General features: G+C 45.5%; 1 protein-coding gene across 3 annotated transcripts in view; it reads right to left on the bottom strand.

Moving 5' to 3' along the window:
• srrm4 (serine/arginine repetitive matrix 4) overlaps nt 1-18,615 on the bottom strand; it is a 26,786-nt gene extending 8,171 nt beyond the window's left edge. The window contains exons 1-9 of one of the 3 annotated variants that reach the window (XM_086111200.1): nt 17,908-18,615; nt 10,509-10,575; nt 9,664-9,785; nt 4,120-4,230; nt 3,452-3,547; nt 3,339-3,365; nt 2,948-3,001; nt 2,462-2,539; nt 1,221-1,329 (exon numbers count right to left, since the gene is read on the bottom strand). In XM_086111200.1, coding sequence (XP_085967326.1) covers nt 1,221-1,329; nt 2,462-2,539; nt 2,948-3,001; nt 3,339-3,365; nt 3,452-3,547; nt 4,120-4,230; nt 9,664-9,785; nt 10,509-10,575; nt 17,908-18,062 — 819 coding nt within the window. In that variant the 5' untranslated portion in view covers nt 18,063-18,615. The remainder of the gene's footprint in view (nt 1-1,220; nt 1,330-2,461; nt 2,540-2,947; nt 3,002-3,338; nt 3,366-3,451; nt 3,548-4,119; nt 4,231-9,663; nt 9,786-10,508; nt 10,576-17,907) is intronic. The other 2 variants (XM_086111198.1, XM_086111199.1) reach the window with 2 other exon arrangements.

The following is an 18,615-nucleotide window of genomic DNA, read 5'->3' as shown; positions in this document are numbered from 1 at the left end:
GGAGAGGCATGGGAAGCCCTTTTTGATCGCGGGCAAGACAATACACCAAAATTTGGTGAACCTTATTTGAACGAGTGTCTTCTCTGCTCATCGGCGATTTCACATGACCTGTGGAGACCGCAATATCTGACAAACTAGTCACAGATGTAACCAACATCAAACCAGAGAGCTGTCCATGAAGGAAAAAAAACAAGCAATGGAAAAAAAAAAGTCAGTCATTGCTCCCGTCAACGCTGTTTAGATCATAATTTTGTCAGGACTACAAGTGTAACAGTTTTTAATAATCAATGAATCTGTCGATTTTTTTTCAATTAATTGATTGATCAGATTCTAATTTTGTTTTTGTTTTTTACATCCGTCGCCTTTATTCAAAAGCAGGACATGATTTCAAACTGAAGGTAAATGGAAAAAAACAACCACGCACGTTGTAATTTGAACAAAGTGGTAATGTTGCCTTTTTTTAATTTTGATTTTTCAAAACCCACCAACACCGAAACGGAAATTATGAAGAGGCTCCGCGGGAGATGATAAAAGTCGATGCTGGATTAATTCCGCTCCCAATTAGCCATGCGTCCATTCCTTTTTATTAGTCCAATCAAGGACGACAAACATTGAGTGCAGGCTGCGACCGATTAGGCAAAGGGGGAGCGAGTGACCCTCATTTGCATATTGGATTTCCCACCAGCCAATCAGTCCCACTTAGTGTTTGTAGCAAACTGTCAACTGCGTCCGTTTTGCAACTTGGCGACACGATTTGCCCACCGACCCCGAGACCCCGCTGACAGGGGATTCCTTTCCACGCTCATTTATTTTTATTTTTTTTGCTGTGTTGACGTTGATTCAGGTTGCTAAATTTGCAAACGTCGGGCACAATGTGACGGCCTCGTGCGTCGAGGGAGCCGAGTGAACCGAGAGTCCCAAATAGAACATTGTGAAAACGCAGCATTTTGCACGCAATGCCTTTGTCTTTTTTTTTTTTTTGGTTCTTTTTTTTGTCAAATATAAGAACGTGACTCCTCTTCCTCCTCGTCATTGAACAACGGAATATTAATAAAGTCTCACCCCATCGTACGTTTCCGTCATAATATTTTCCCAACGGACAGGCTGGTATTGTCCGACACGTTATCGCCGCACACCACAACGAAGTCGCCGTCCCCTTTGCCAACGAGGAAAAAAAATAAATCGTAAAAGACAATGGGACAGTGAGCAGAAGGACTTACGCAGGCGGCAGAGAGGACGGAGGCTGTTTTTACTGATTTGGAGACGCTGCCGCCACTGGTCCACTTGGCCTCGAACGTAGGACTGCATTGCTTTTTGTATGCAGAAGGTCTGTAAGCACAGGGCGGCAAAGTATCACAAATGTCATTACCAACCCCCCCCCCCCCCCCCCAAACCTCAAAAATAAGAATCCTAAATATTCATCCGTGGGAGCCTCTCCCAGCTGTTTTCGAACAACCATCCACGCTCACAATCACACCTTTGGCCACAATTTGACAAGAACGTTTGTCTGATATTTTGACATTGCAATAGTACAAGAAAATTTGAATTTTGTGAGAATGAAGCCGCAAGACTGAGTGATTTTTTTTGTAACTGTCTGATAATAAAGTGGTGAGCGTACAAGAAAGAAATATTTCCTATAGTATGCGAAAAGTTGGTCATTGCCATGGAAAAATATCAACGCGTGATTTTTTTTTGTTGTTGCCGAAATTACATCAAGAATTAAGTCAGATAAATTCAAAATGATGTGATAATCTTTTTTTTTTTAAAGCCCTAAATGATTTATCCGAGGGACGGCCTCTTATTGAAGTGAGGCTTTTATTCACCTCATGGAAAAGTCACTGCAAGTTGAATTTCCCCAGCCGGTCTCAACATTTCTCTGCTGTTTTCCTTGTCGTGATCTTTGTCACAAAACAGAGAAAATGTCACTTGTAACTGATTTTGGGGATTATTTCTTGTTTGGATCTTTTTTTTGTGCTTGCCAAACAAGAATCAACATAACAAGACAGCCCAATTCACATTTTTATTAAAAAAAAAAAAAAAAGAAGCAATTTAATATGAAACTGCGGATTGATTGAAGAGTTACCACCACAGGAGAAAAAAAATCAATTGAAAATCAGCTTTGAGAGAATTGCCCGTCTTGCGAGCGTTTCCTGCAGCACGGCGATAAAATAAGAAGAGGCACCTGCACTTTCTGGCTGCTCAACGCGATAAGACTCATCTTAGCCACAAATCGTTTTGGAATTAAAAAGTCAAATGCTGCGCAACGTCCCCTCACTCACTATTCAAACCCCAATGTCGTGGCTCATACTCACTTTGTATCTTTGAAAAATGAATATCTAGTCATTTGGTGGCGCTCGAGTAATCCTTTCAGATATTTAACAAATCCTTCAAATCCGAGATTAGCGAGCAGGGAACGCGTTGGGAATCGGCTGAAAAGGGAACGAGAGCTTTCGTGTCCTACCTATCCTCCGCCGATGACGACGGGCGGTCTGACGCCGAGCTGCCACGGCGGTGTTTCCCCCGCCACCCATTCCGAGAGCTGAGGAAACAAACGTCGTCAACAGCTTTACGACAATTTCCTCGAGGAAGAAGTTGAGAAATTACGAAAACAACAACAAAGAAGTCGTACTATCAAGTATGAAACTCTATTTTGGGTAAAAGAACTCAATTTATTTTATTGTCGCCCCCCTTCATATTTTAAGACTGATTTCACGGGTCTTTTCGTCAATGACCCTCGAAACAATCCCAAATTTGACATGGTGCCCCTAGAGGCAAGCGAGAGTAATGCAGGCATTTCTCCCAGTCGCGATTAAATGTCAACACTCTTACGAGTGACCCCACCCCCACCCCCCCATTCTCGCTAAAATTCCGCAGTACTTTTTTCTTCCGCTTAAAATATTTTTAGGACTGAGGACTGCTTCTCCTCGGAGGGATTCAACCGACTGACCTTCGCTTCCGTTTGCGGCCGTCCTTTGGCGATCGTTTGAAACGCGATGAGCCGCTGCAACAAAGACAACAAACAGCTTCAGGATCACCCTCATCATCTCGTGCAAATCATTAAAAAGTGTTTGTTTGTTTCCCCATTTTTCTGTGACTTGGGCCGCGTTGGGAAGCGCGAGAGCGGAAAGTTTCTAATTGCCGACATATGGCGCCATTTGACGAAAAATCACGAGCATTCGCCAAACATTCAAATGCGAGGCAAGCTTACAATCACTGTCGTGTTGTTGAAGTCGGAATTTGTGTGAATGTAATCTATACGGAAGTCGTGTACGTGGATGTGATTCCCAACACAGCCGCTGCGTGTAACCTTTAGCATGGCCAACACTCAATGGACAAACCTGTGTTTGGACTTTTTGGAGGTGTATCTGGAAGGAAGGACAAGCCAGAATTCTCATTAGTTGATCCCGTTAATTATAAGATGCCTGACTTGCGCAAATGAGACCACGCTTACCTGTGTCGCTTGCTTTTCTTGGAACTTTTCTTCTTCTTCTTTTTCATCTTCTTCTTTCTCTTCTCCCTCAGCGGAGAGGGGCTGCAAGAAGCCGACCTAAAAGTACAAATGGAATCGTAAGACTCCATGCAAGATTCAGACAAGTCGGGAATTTCGAGCGGCATGGCCTTAGTGTACTACCGCCTTACACCACAACATGGGGGGCAGCACCAAGCTGTGCTGGAGGACGCGCCGCGCAGTTCAAGGACGAAAGGAAAAGCCAAAGAAGGGCCGAGGCTAGCTAAACTATAAAATAAGTTGCCTTTATTTTTTTTAAATAAAAATAAATTTGCATTACCATGAGGAAAAAATATGTAATATCTCTCATAAGCTTAAGTGAATAAAGCTGAGTACAGAAACAAACAAACAAACAAATAAAAAAGATTTAACTTTTACTAATGATTCATTACAGGGACTTGCATTGTAATTCTATAAAAAATAAAAATTCAAAGAATAAAGTTCGTAAAATTGTAGGAAATGTTAAAAACGTCATTACAACTTGGTAGAGAACAGTATTGTCATAATTCGACAGGGACACGACCAATATATATATTTTTTCCTGTCATGTTAACATCAGGGGATGTCGTAACAAAACTTTTTTGCGAAATAATATCACTCATGCAAGTCACCTGCTGGTCAGCCTTTTGCGCTCCGACTTGCTCTTTGTCTTCTTTTTCTTTTTCTTCTTCTTCTTCTTGCCTTTGGGCTGCAGTGACAGGTCCTCGCCAAAGGAGGTGCTGCTGGGGAGGAGAAAGAAAGTCACAACATCAGCAAAAAACCAATGTCGCAATTTGCGCGACATTGAAATTTTAGCCACGAGAACGTCGTCACTTGTATGAGAATCACGTCGCAACTAGCGTGGGAAAACGCTTGTCATATCAGCATGATGCAAAGGCGATTTGTACAGTACTATGAAATATTATTTGGCCCCTTCTTGATTTCTCTGTTCTTTGCTTTTTTATCACATGCCAATGTTTCAGTTCATCAATTTTAAGGAAATACAAAATGCATTTTCGAGATGCCAATTTAATTTGTAAGACACACACACAAAAAAAAATCCCAAACCACAGTACTTTTGTGAAAAAGTAATTGCACCCCCTTTTTCTGCTTGGCTCTCGACGAAGGCGGACGCTTCTGCACTGCTCCCTGCCCTCCCACCTTTTTTTTTTCCCTGCTCGCCACTTAGTCTTCTTGTGCTGTCTTTTGTCCAACTTTTTCTTTTTTTTTCCCTAGCCTCCTACCGTGTTTTCATCCGAAGAACTAACCATGGAATTAGTTGGCTGGTCTCTCGATGTAATTGACAAAATTTCTTCGACGAAAAGAGCGGGCAGTGGGGAGCCTGCTTGCCCTCCGGGGACACTTGCTGCCGGATACGCCCTGGATCCATGGAGAAAGTGGAGACCGGTGTGCCTGACAGTACTATCCGTGGAGGATGTGGAAGACATCTACATTATTGGCCTTTTGATAACAGGTATGCTGCTGTTTGGTGTTGGCAGCTTGCTGTTCTATCGCAAAATTCAACCGACGGGAGCGGCTCTATTGGAAGTGAAGAAGCTGCCGGTCACTCTGGATGGCTTGGCGCGAATGTCCAACACTCAGACTCAAGCGGTGACTGAGCTCAATCGCAATATTGTTGTGATTTTGGAGCGACTCCGCGCGATCGATAATACCATGGAGACGTTGGAATCCACGCTGCGGAAAGAATTTCTGGATCAGACTGATCGGCGCCACTGAGGAGATACAGACCAAGGACTCAAGGCTGTCTGGAATTGTTGGCGGCCGTCTCTCCAAAACAAACAACGCTATCTGGCCTTTCCCCTGGATGGAAATACGCACGGAGTCTAGGGCCCCCACCACCACCCCCCTCCTTCTCAGCCATGGACTGATAAGCCGGGACTGTCTTCATGATGAGCAGACCTCGACGATGCAGCTATGACCTGTACACGCATACACATACACAACTGGACAACCACACGCGCATACACATCCTTGTTATCACCGTCTTCATCGCTCCGATTATTTTTCCCCCGTGACGTGGTTCGATAATGCGGAGCGCAACGGTGGACCGTGCGGCTGGTCATTATGGCCGCGTCGCGGTTACCCCCCCCCCCCCCTTCCCATTCATCCTCCCCCTTATTACATGTTATGTCTTGTGACTTGTTGTAACTGTCATATGCTTATTTTATGTGCTAGGGTCTTTTTTTATCCTGGACTTAAATTATCCTCGGAAGAGGATAGTTCGAGCGTGGTTTTTTTTCCCTCTCCCTACCCAGCGTTTTTCCTTTCTGAATTCTGATTGTAATTTCCCCATTGCGGGACAAATAAAGGATATCTTATCTTCTTATCTTATCTTTTCCAAGACCCCACAAAGCCATTTCCAAGACTTGGGGCCTGTTATGTCGGTGGTAAAAATGGCACAGCTTTTGATTGAAAAAAAATAAATAAACTGATGCCAACAGTGAAGCATGGCGGTGGCAGTGTGAAGGTATGTGGCTGCTTTGCTACTTCAGGACCGAGACAACTTGCTGTGATTTATGGGACTATGAATTTTGCTGTCCACCCCAAAATCCTAAAGGAGCGATGTGAAACACAAGACAGTGACAAAAATGTAAATCTGCAAAGGAAAAAGTCACATTCCGATAATTTGTATTCCATTATACAGGAACTCATCGCATCATAAACAACTAATTGCAATGCAAACACTAAGCATAATTTTAATATGAAATATTAAGAACTAATAGTAATATTAAGAGTAAAACTGTTTAAATTAGAGAATAAAGCAAATAAAATTGCAGTTGTTCATGTAACTGAGAAAAATTATTTCCCAATGTTAAATTTCACGAGACGTTTGCGACATTAACGTACAGGCGCCACTATTAAGCCTTCTTCATTTTGTTTAATCCTCGTGACTCATTGTGCGGATCAGAGAGAGGAGGGGGGGGGGGGGGGCTGCTCCCGACCATTCCCGGCTCCAAACAATCAAAAGCCAGCTTGTCAGCGAGTCTATTTGAGATGGTTCGACAGGGATGTGATGATGAATCCCCGTGAAGACGCCAATGATGGCGTCGCTCTGCTCTGAGGCGGTGGAAAGAAACAAGAAATCAAAGGACTCCTCCGCACCATTTTCACACGCTAATTCGATGTGCTCTCAGAAGAGCTGGGTAGAATTATTATATATATATATTTTTTTTTTGCTAGGCTAGATAGCTTTAAAAAAAAACACGCACGATTTAGAGCATAATAAAGTCGTAACATAAGATTCAGAATTTGTCCAAAAATCAAAACAGCATTACCAGAAAAAAAGTTTGACTTTCCCAAGAGGATGGTCGATATAATCCAGGAAAAAGTCTGAATTTGTACAATAATGAGGTCGCAATTTTACTAAAAGTTGAAATTTTCAACCATTTTAAAGTTATATTACGAGGAAAAAAAGTTGTACTTTTGGACAAGAATGTAGCTTTTTACCGAACAGGTTTGTAACAAAAAAGCGATTTAAACTGGAAAATCGCTGTGGATGAGACGAGACAAATCATTACATTTTGAAATCCTTGCATCTTTGAATTGTATCGCGTGTATAAGGTGCGTAGATATGGAGAATCGCATGCAATGGCCCTTTATGAAAGATGCAGACCAGGTCCAAATCAGTTTGACGTTGCTGATGATTTGTCCTTAGTTTGAAATGACTTAACAATTGTACAATTGCATCAGGAGATTGGTAGGAAAAAGTCAGACCTTTGAACAAGAACACAGCTACATATATCCAAAAAAAAAAAAAAAAAGATAAATATGCAATTTTTATTTAAGGTAAGGGAATATGTCTTTACGTGAAAGGTAAATAAGACAGACAGCTGATTGGAGGAGATGACATTCAGAGGTGAGCAATATACTACATTTGTGAGCATCAGCGGCCTGGACACCTGTCCGTCATCGTCAGTCCGTCATTATTTCAAGCCGAATCAAACATATCCACATACGCGAAGATGATAATCACGAGTGCCTACAGTGTATTGCCGATGGGCCTGGACGTATGTGGGTACAAATCAAATCGTAAAAAAGAGCAAGTACAGGCGGTAAAGTGCTTCCAGTGACAAAAGGCGCCTTCTTCACAAATGAGCCTCGTGAACGTCCTCGTCAGTTTGGGAACACGAAGCGCGCCAGTGCAATTCAGGTAATTAGACTCAGCCAGCCCCAGTAGCCTCCAACGCTAATCACAACACTTTGTCACTCATTATGCGCACGCGGAGGGGGGTAGAGAGAGCGAGAAGAGAGATAGAAGAGAGAGCGAAAGTGTGTGCGTGTGTCCCATCCCACGTCATTTACATCATTAAATATATAGTGCCAGTAGCAACGTTTCTTTGGATGAGGTGGCGCAAATAAAAGAGAGGGGGGGGGGGGCATTTATTTTGCCCCTTTCTACGCAAAATCACAAAGGGTGAGGTATGAAGATGTGAAGAAAAAACAAACACTGCGATAGTTGGATCATGAAAAAAAATCAATGACAAGAAAATACCGGCCCATTACGAAGTTGGGTTGTTTTGAGGAAAAAATGTCTTGACTATACACACACACACACACACACACACACACAATGTATTACAAGACATTTGTGAAGGAATTATCGTCAACTCCTGTGTAGAAATACGCACCCATGTAGAATACAGTGTCAGCGTAATTAAGTCGTTTTTTAGCAACCTTAACCAGCGACTGAACGTTAAATGAGGACGCCGTTGTGTCGTCCCAGTCGGTAGCAAGTAGCAACAATTTGTGACGACATTGCCTCAGAGTCTGGACAGAGAGTCAAGTCGCCGTTACGGTGCAACACGCTGCCGGAAATAACTTCAAAGTAAAAGTGTAAAAAAAAGGCATTGATGTCATTTTATTATCCATCCATCCATTTTCCGAACCGCTTGATCCTCACTAGGGTCGCGGGGGGTGCTGGAGCCTATCCCAGCCGTCTTCGGGCAGTAGGCGGGGGACACCCTGAATCAGTTGCCAGCCAATCGCAGGGCACACAGAGACGAACAACCATTCACGCCCACACTCACACCTAGGGACAATTTAGAGCGTCCAATCAGCCTGCCATGCATGTTTTTGGAATGTGGGAGGAAACCGGAGCACCCGGAGAAAACCCACGCAGGCCCGGGGAGAACATGCAAACTCCACACAGGGAGGCCGGAGCTGGAATTGAACCCGGCACCTCTGCACTGTGAACCCGACGTGCTAACCACTGGACTACCGGGCCGCCCGCCCTTTTATTATTATTAATAATAATAATAATAATAATACATTTTATTTATAAGCGCCTTTCAAGACACCCAAGGACACTTTACAATAACAAAAAACACAAAACAACACGGGTTGAGCAGCGGCAGCCAAAACGCGCCAGCGTTCACTCAACCCGGAAGTCAGAAAGAAACCACAAGGAAGGGAGAGGGGGAGAAAAAAAACCACGCTCGAACTACCCTCATTTTGAGGATAATTTGAGTTGTTATTATTATTATTATTCGGGGCATCCCGGTAGTCCAGTGGTTAGCACGTCGGCTTCACGGTGCAGAGGTACCGGGTTCGATTCCAGCTCCGGCCTCCCTGTGTGGAGTTTGCATGTTCTCCCCGGGCCTGCGTGGGTTTTCTCCGGGTACTCCGGTTTCCTCCCACATTCCAAAAAACATGCATGGCAGGCTGATTGGACGCTCTGAATTGTCCCTAGGTGTGAGTGTGGGCGTGGATGGTTGTTCGTCTCTGTGTGCCCTGCGATTGGCTGGCAACCGATTCAGGGTGTCCCCCGCCTACTGCCCGAAGACGGCTGGGATAGGCTCCAGCACCCCCCGCGACCCTAGTGAGGATCAAGCGGTTCGGAAAATGGATGGATGGATGGATTATTATTCGGTTGCTTTGGGTTTATTTTGAAGTTGGCCTTCTTACCGCGTTGGCGGCGTGATACCGTACCTTTGAACAAGATGAAGATATTACAAAAAAGGCAATAATTTGTGTAACAAGTCGTAAAGTCAAAGACATTTGGACGAGAATGTGCTACATGTGCGAGATGATCCAAGTCGTACTTTTGAACAAGGAAACGTACAATCATCAAGTTGTAACATTACAAGCAAAAAGTTCAAGTGCGACCGGGCATTTTTTTGTTTTGTTTTGTTTTTTTTAACCCTGGAGTCGCTCACCTCCTGGCCCGGTGGTGGCGAAGGCGGTGCCGAAGGTGGCGATGATGGCGATGGCCCTTTTTCCCATCAAAATGGTCTGCAGCTTTATGCTTCTTACGGGCGCCGTCAGCAACGTCGCCCGGCTGGAGGAAAAAGGAAAACATCAGCAATATTACAGAAAATCATCCGACTTAATTTTTACACGAATTTCAACTATTTCTTGTAATATAATGACTTCAGTATTGCGCAAAGGACACGTTTTTTTCTTGTAATATCTACATTCTCATTTGAAGGTAATTTTTTTTTCTTGTGATACGATGACTTCTTTGTCGTCCAAATGGCGACCATTTCTTGCACTATATCTTATAGACATTGTCGTTCAAAATCGTGACTTTTTTCTCACGCTACTACGACTTCATTTTCAAACAAACTACAACTTTGATTTGTCATATCGACACTGATTGGAAAGTATGAATTTTTCCTCATAATAGCACAACTTCATTTTTGTGCAAATTATGATCCTTGTCATGTTGCACAACTTCATTTTTGTTTGTGCCATTTTGTAATGTTAACAATGATTTATTTTACAAATTACGTTTCATATCAACCCCCTCACTCAAAAGGACGACTTTTGTCCCCCCTCAATGCTAGAACTTCGTTCTTGTACGCATTTCACTATTTCATGTAATATTACAACTCCATCAATTTTTAAAATTCATTAATTCCACTTTTTTTTTTAGTCCAATCCAGCAGCAGCACAACACTGAAAGGGACTTTATGAATGCCCTCGATTACAATTTTTTTTTTTTTTTTAAAAACCCTGTACTGTCCTATTTTAATATTCCTTTTGGCGGGCTGGGTGTCACCTTGGAATCGGCCGCCACGAAGTCCGTCCGACGGTCGGCCGGCGTTTGGTCGGCCTCCACCTCTGGACTGAAAGCAAACAAAACAAGCAAAGTGACGGAGTTGGTTGTCGTCCAGTCGATGAGGGTTTCACAAGGGTGAATGTATCAAATTATGGTTTCCAAAAAAAAAAAAAAAAAAAAGTTAATTTTTCAAACAAAAATTACATTTTCAAATTTGAGTTTCAAACAAGAGTTAATGTTTAGAATTGGGGTTTCAACAAGATTCCTGGTTTCAAATGAGGGTTTCAAGCAGGAGTTACGGTTTCCAATTCGGGATTCAAATGAGAGTTAAGGTTTAGAATGCAGGTTTCCGGCCAGTGTGAGAGCTTCACATTAGCTTTCAAACAAGAGTTGAGGAGGCCTACTTCAAAATCCACTTTATTTAACAAATAATATAAAGCTTTTATTTTGAAGTTGTTAGATCTGCCGGGCGGCGGTCGCTGATTGCCAGCGCAGCTTTGTCTTTACCAAGCAGTCAAGCCAAACATGCCTCCAATTAGGAGGCCCTCAAAGAGAAATCGCTTTAATTGGCCGGCTGACAGTTCAGAGTTCAGCACTGAAAAGGAAAGTGTGGGAAAAAAAGAAACCGCTCCTCCCACTCGCTGCAATCAGCCGTCTGGCTGTGACTTCATCATCCAATTAAAGGAGCATTTAGCAAACTCCTGCATGGAAATGTGAAAACAGCTTCTGCTTTGTTTGTGTGTGTGTGTGAGAGAGAGAGAGAAACACCGAAGCCAATTTCAAATCTTGACGGAATGTCAACGCGCACCTCCAATTATTCCGCGGCGTTGCGTTCTCTTGTTGCCATGTGGAAGTAATCCCTGACACTTTATAAACAAACACACTTGCACGATCACACCCCATCACCGCTGTATTTATTTAGTTATGGTCAAGGCACCAGAATCGAACCCATAACCTCTGCACTGTGCTAAGCCGTCAACCACCGTGGCGCCCGGGAAGCAAAAATATGAGGCAAAATTCCCCGTCTGCCCTTGGGAAGTTTCATGACCTTTGTGTCAACATGAATCAAAAGGGTTGTGACAGCGTGACATCTGCAGTCAAGTTGAAAGTGAATCTGTGACGGGACACTTAAAAGGACTCAAAAGCCGACATCACGTCGCAGGAGCCGGTTGCCGGTTGCCGGTGGCCGGCCGCAGGTCACCTTCTCGCCGCCGGAGCACCGATCAATGAGCGCCTGACCTTGGACTCAAAGCCGGATGACAAATTGCTTCAGGTGGCCGCCAGCCGGCGGGGGGGGGGGGTCCATTATGGTTTTATGGAAAGCAGATTCATTCAATTTGTGGGGGATGATTTCATGAGGCCTTAAGTGGCGGCGAGGCCGCGGCAAGCAAGGTCCCTTTCGCACCCTGCCCAGGAAACAATCGCAAATGACAAACTTGTGGCAGACAGGAGGCACCTCCAAATATGAGTGAGCCCCTTTATCGAGGTCAGAGATGTCATACGGATGATTTACTTTTTTTTTTTTTTTTGCTTGAAACATACAGTCCGTTTAGCTTTATGCTAACAAACAATGCAAAATCACAAACAGGCTAAGGAAGCTAGCATCAATATGATGTTAGTGTACGCTTGTAAGCAATGGATAGTTGAACACAGGCTATGATGATCATTTTGGCGCGTTGAGTCTTAGCAGCTGAATAAATCACAAATTTCGAAGGCGATGAATAATAGTTTTTTTTTTCATCATCGTTTCAAATTTAATCTAAACAATCGTAATTATTATCATGTCCATAATCGTCCAGCCTTAGTTCACCGAGTGTTTGAAATGGTTAAAATAAATAAATAAATAGATAAATGAGGCAAAAGTGGTTACCTAACAGAACCTTGAAGGTGTGCTTATCTGAGGCGTGTGTCGTCCTTTCAAAACGCGGCGGCGGCGGCGGCTCATCTCGCCATCAGTGAGGCGAGCTGTCACTCAGCCTGGAGGAGCCTTCCCTTCCTCCCTCCTCATTTCCGAGTCCATCCTCTGCCTCCTCGGCCGATAACACATTAGCCGGCTAATCTCCCGCCTCTCGGCAGGATGAGGTGTTGTCAGAGGGAGGTGGGGGGGGGCTAAATGTGTCAATCAGCGGCGCTGGAGAGGACGCCGGCAAAGTCAACACGTCGGCCTAAAATAATGCGTGGCTTGCGCAGCATCGGCCGGAATACGTTTCTCAAAATAAATAAACAAATAAATAAATAATATTTTAACCGCTTAGTTAGCATCGTGCTATGCGCGCACGCTGGTGCACGGTTAAAACAAAACAAAACAAAAAACACTCACATCACTTAAACCTGTAAAATAGTTTGAATTCCCCCAAAGTGAACCTGAGTCAAAAATGAATTTAAAATACCGGTAGGCCGAGAGATAATATCATTCCATTTTGTTCCAATATCTCGAAGCAAAAGCGGTGGAGACGACGCCTGGATCCTTTTTTTTTTTTTTTTTTTACTTGCTGTTTGAGTGACTGTGTTGAATTTAAATCCTTGCAATCGGTTCCCTCAAACTATTTGAGTCGAGCTAAGTCATCATCGACTTGGACAATCGTGGATGGCTTTCTGTACTTTGTCACAAAACGGACAAATTTACACGCGCGATCTGCTGAACGGATTTTCAGCTCAGCCTTGCCCGTCTTGCCACTCGTTTGAAAGCATTTCAACGGTTGTGTCGAGACCCTCACAATCGGGACTTTTATGGGACAAGCACAGGACAGAGTTGATTTTTGTCTTTCATGGGGGAGGGGGGGTCATTTCAATCTTTTTCCCAGTCTGAGTCGCTTTCACGGAGAATCCCAGTTTCTGATCAAAAGGCAGAGAAAAAGAGCCTCTTGACACTTCGTGACATCTGACTTTGTGAAGCATTTTGGTGGGTATGTGTGGGAAACCGGAATACCCGGAGAAAACCCACGCAGGCACGGGGAGAACATGCAAACTCCTCGGGGGGGGGGGGGGGGGAAGCTGGAACTGAACTGTGAGGTCGACGCACAAACCACTCGCCTCATGATAGACATGTTTACCAAATATGGAAAGCTTAAAAAAGGACTAGACTTGCAAAAAAACATTTGAAAAAACTCTCAAGCCCACGTTTGTCTTTGAAGTACCAAGCAAAATAGAAAAAAAAACATCATTAAAATGGTAGCTTCTAAATAGAAAGCAAACTTTCTGTGTACTTTTGGGCATGGCTTTTTGAGACTTTTTTTTTTTTTTGAGGCTGAGGGGACAAACTGCAATCGAAGATGAATCGTTAATTGCGAGGCTCCCTCGTTAGTCAGCCGTTCCATTTCATTTCAAAGCCGCCTCGAAGAGACAAAGCACCCCTTCACCCCACCCCCCCCACCTCATCTTCCCCACTCCCTTTAAATGGAACAGCTCTAAATAAATCTTTAATTACGTGGCTATCGGAAAGACTTTCATGTTTTTCCAAATGAAGAAAAAGAAGCGCGCTAACCGGTTCTTTCGTTTGATGGGAACGCGGAAAAATAAAACTTTGGGGACGTCGCTTCTATCAAGCGATAGTCAGCAGCCGGCTGAGCTCATCAGCCAAAGTCGTTAATTCTACATTCTTATAATTAGGCGCGACACAGTCGCAGACCGATGCGATGAATTCGATCCAGCTAGCATACTGGCATCTGCACACACTGCTGCTTCACTCCTTTGCTGGTTTGTTTGGTGCTCCACAACCGTAAAAATGAAATATTGTATTCAATCAGGCATTGATTGATTTAGCTTTTCAGATCCCCCGTCTGCTCTGTTTTTGTTTTTTGGATCTCTCAATCTGCGATCATCTTGAACAATCCAAGCGCAAGAACGATATTTGGCTCATCTGGAGCAATTTGAATTAAAAATTCGATTTGGCTTATCGACGGGAGAATCATTTCATTTGATGGGCATATTTTGCTCATCTAAAAGGAGGAGGAGGAGGCCGGCCACATGTTTGCATTTGCATAAATGTTCTGCCGCGCAGTCAGCAGGAAAAAACGATTTTCCAGCAGAAACGTTGTTTTTCCTTTTGTGCGTGAATGCACAATGAAAATAAACCAAGAGCAAAATTAATAAACAAAGAAATAAATCGGTCGCTGCCAGCAGCATGACCGATCCTGTTCTTGCTCTCTCTCTCCGACCTGCGAGGTTCCATTTTGACTTTGACCGCAGGCGCCGCCGTTTAACGATGTCGTCCACCCAGAGGGAAAACCTTGGAGGTTATTTTCACAAGTTTCACCTTGGTGGCCACGCGATATGTTAGCATTGCATCAAATTAACGTGAACAAACGACCTTTGTCAATGTCACCGGACGACGTTCGGCTGCCACAACCAGCAGCGGAAGGACAGGGGAAATTGGCAGGCGTAAAAAAAAAAACCCTCAAACATTGACACTGCGTTTACTGACAGAATCCCAAACGGCGCCATCTATCGGTCAGCATCACAATTTCAGTTCGAGCTGAAGTCACGCTTTGTTTGTAAATTTGCCTTTAAAATGGCAACGTAGCACGATGGCATGGCCGCCATTGTTTAGGAAGGAGAGCGCTTGACATTTCAGCAAAATTCAAAGACAACCGCCAAAAGAACCTTTTACTCCACACTGCGCTCCAACTTTCCGTTGGAGTTCAATCAAGCAAACACACGCTGGAAAAAAAAAAAAAGGGGGGGGGGGAACGAGAAACGGACGAACAAGCCTGGCAGGCGGCAGCTGCCAGGCATGACTAATCGATGGCGACCGAAGAGACGACAGCTAGATGTCGTCATGACGACCTTTTTTCCCCTCATTTTAACGTTGTCCCAGCATATTTAAGCCTCATTTTCGCACCGAGTGTGAAAGATGTCAAACTCATCTGAAGCGTCTGGTGAGGCGAGAGGTCTGAACGCGCGACCCACTCACGCGCGCCCCCCCCCCCCCACATGATGTGCATACGTCACACTTCGTCCTCCACGCGTGCGTGCCACACACAAACAGACACTCCAGCATACAATCATTCGTATAGCTCCCCCCCCCACACACACACACACACTCGCGCACACACACTCAAACACAAAAACATGTCCCGCAGCCAAAAGAAGCAACTTTTAATTGCTCCTTGGTGGGTGTGAGCCCTTCGAGCAGGAGAAGAGAAACACCTCCTTCTGTCTCCTCCGTTGCTGCCTCCATGTTTGTTCGACACAATCACCTCCGACACACACACACACACACACACACACACACACACACACACACACACAGAAACACAGCGTGAATAATGCTTCCTCGCGGAGAGTCCTCGTGGTGACGGTCCAATCCAGGCCATTGCAACACAACAAGAGGGGAAAACAAGCAGTTTATTTCTGCTGTTTTTTTTCTTGTTATTCCCATTCTGTCTGACCTCCACCCCCCCACCCCCACCCCCACCCCGCGGCGGATGCCGGCAAGCTCCCCCACTTGCCATCAGCATCACTGTCAAGCCCTTCTCGAGGGCCACACCGTTCCGGCTAAAATGGAGCAGACATGCCGGAACCCCCCCCCCCCCCCCCCAACTCAAGCCCCATCCCCATTTGTATTTGCTCACCGGCCATTTCATTAGGCACACTTGAACAAACGAATGCATAGTTTTCATGGCCGAGCCAGGTGGTACTTTTGGTTCTCCCTCGTGGAGAACAGCAAAAGCAATCAATGCCTCACTCTCACTCTTCACTTCCTTTCACTTTTTGTTCCAGGTATCATTTGAGCAGATTTGAGGCCGTCAGCATTTGGACCGTTTGGGTTTTGTGTTTTTTTTTTTTTGTTTTGTTTTGTTTTTTTGCGCGCAAATCACTCCCCGGTCTGTGGTTCGCCAATTGACATTGCCGCAGGGCTGCTGTTCAGCAAGAAGTTTTTCGGCGCCCATTTGAGAAGCTTTACGGCCATCACGCTGCTCCGACGCATACAACAATATTGTGATCCGGGCGTAGCAAAGTGAGTCACAGTGAGTCACATTTCAAAAAGGAGTGACAATACAAAAGGTTTTTTTTTTCCCAACTGATGTTTTTAGTATGAACCTAGTAAGTATAAACCTGAAGCAGGTGGAGGAATGAATTACTTTCAACGTCCATGCATTGGCTTTGACGGTAAAGCCGCCCCTGCCAACATGGCCGCCGCAGGCGCGGCAAGTCAGCCGGGTCGCGAAAGCGCGCTGGTGTTTACCTGTGATGACACATGACCCGACTCGAAACCAACCACAACGGACCAAGCGGAGTGTGCAATTGAGCGTCGGCGCCGAAGCAACGGCCCGTGCTGATTGTCATTAACGAGTCTAATTTGGCGTTAACGACGAAGCGGGATGGCGGGCGTCGGCGCCGTTCGGAGTGCACCCGAGCGAGGGTCGCACTGGCGCCGCGGCGGAAATCAAAAGCACACGTCGCGGGCCGATAGACTTTATCGTCTCAGGTGCAACCTGCGTTTACGTCTCTGCTGATCAACTATGAACTTCTGGGAAGCTGTGGATGTGATGTACGTGTTTTTATGCACATCGAAGACCATGCGGAGTCTTCGACGGAGCGAATGCTGATTTGGGGTCTGCGATGGACCTAAAGTATATGTTTTGTTGAATTCACGTATCGGTTTTTGTATTCATATTGACACCGATTTTCAACTATCAAGCATCCGATGTACGTGTGTTTGTGAACACACGTACATCAAATGGAGTCTCTGAGAAAGCTCGGGTACAAGTTTTCAACCTTCAACAAACCTAACGCGCGTCTTTTTGCGAACTTTCAGCTTTTTTTTTTTTATGGTTGAACCGAAGCGTTGTCCTTTCAGCAACAGCTACGCCTTTTAGTCTTCGGCCGTGTTTTCAGAAACACCGACGCCGGTTTAGTCTCCGCGGATCCTAACTTGTGCGTTTTTGACATTTGGCTCATTTTGGAGTCTTCCTTGAGCCTCACGTACGTTTTCACAAACAACGACGGCCTGGATTGGAGGCACGCGTTTCCCAAAACTTTTATTAGTCTCGGTGAGCCGAACGTCCGTGTTTTGTAAGAGCGTTCGATAAACGATCAAACGCTTTGAAGGTTCTTTCATGAATTTCGAGTCTTGCGCGAGCTAATCAAATGTGTTTTGATTCACATCGGCGTCGATCGTGAGCCTTCGATAAACCCACTGCGCGTATTTTTGTAAAGGATGACGACGACAATTAGTCTTCAATAAATCTCAGGTCATGTTTTCATTCAACGCTTTTGGTCTACTCAAAAGCTGTGCTGATCTCACATTCGGAGCAATCTAACGCAGCCACCTGTGGGAATTCGTGTGTCATTACGCTCATTTGCAAAATGAATTTCACGGAGAATTAGTCTTCAATAAATCTCAGGTCATGTTCTCGTTGAACGCCTGCGGAGAAAAGTCGCCGGACGTACTCACCGGGTGAGCCTGCTGCGCGCCGTGATGCTGGCCGCGATGACGCTCTCCGGCCTGGGCATGGCAACCGCCTTGAAGGTTCCCTTCCAGAACTTCTCAAAGAGCTGCTTCTGATGCAGCATGGCAGCTCTCTCCTGGACCGAAGACGCCGTCTGCATTATAGCCGGGAGGACGCGCCGGCGTGCATGGGAAGGCGGCCAGGAGCTGTCCAAGTGCTGAAGCCCGGGAAGGGGGGGGCTGGTGCGAGTGGAGCGCCTCTCCCGTTGCCGGGGTCAGCGTGTGTCAGCGTGGGACCCCGAGGACGCCCTCCCTCTCGCCTCTCCCAAGTGGACGTATTGTTCTCCCGGGGGGGGGGGGGGGGGGGGTGCCACTGGCAAATAGAGAGGGACTGCGATCGCGCCCCTCCGTCACATCTGCCGAGTTTGGCTCCGGGAGGCTAATTCCGATTGGTGCCGAGTGGCGTGGTGGGGGGGTCCGAAGCTGCGGAGGTTTGGTCCGATGGGGGCGAGCGTGGCGGCGAGCGCGCATGAGTGAACGCCGACTGAGGAGACCAGCGGCGGAGAGGCTTGTTTTGTGTCTCTCAGCCAATGACGTCAACGGAGGGAGGGATGCAAGGAGAGTGGGGGAAGGGGGCGCGGGGGGGGTCCCCCTCCTTTCATCCTTCCTTTTTCTGACACCCCCCCTCCCCCTCCCCGCCTTAACTCACATCAT

The sequence above is a fragment of the Hippocampus guttulatus genome, chromosome 5, assembly GCF_054856545.1.
Source record: "Hippocampus guttulatus isolate MCC_2025c chromosome 5, RoL_Hgut_1.0, whole genome shotgun sequence".
NCBI lineage: Eukaryota > Metazoa > Chordata > Actinopteri > Syngnathiformes > Syngnathidae > Hippocampus > Hippocampus guttulatus.
Note: the sequence above shows the minus strand (reverse complement) of the source record. Positions and strands in the feature narration are given on the sequence as shown.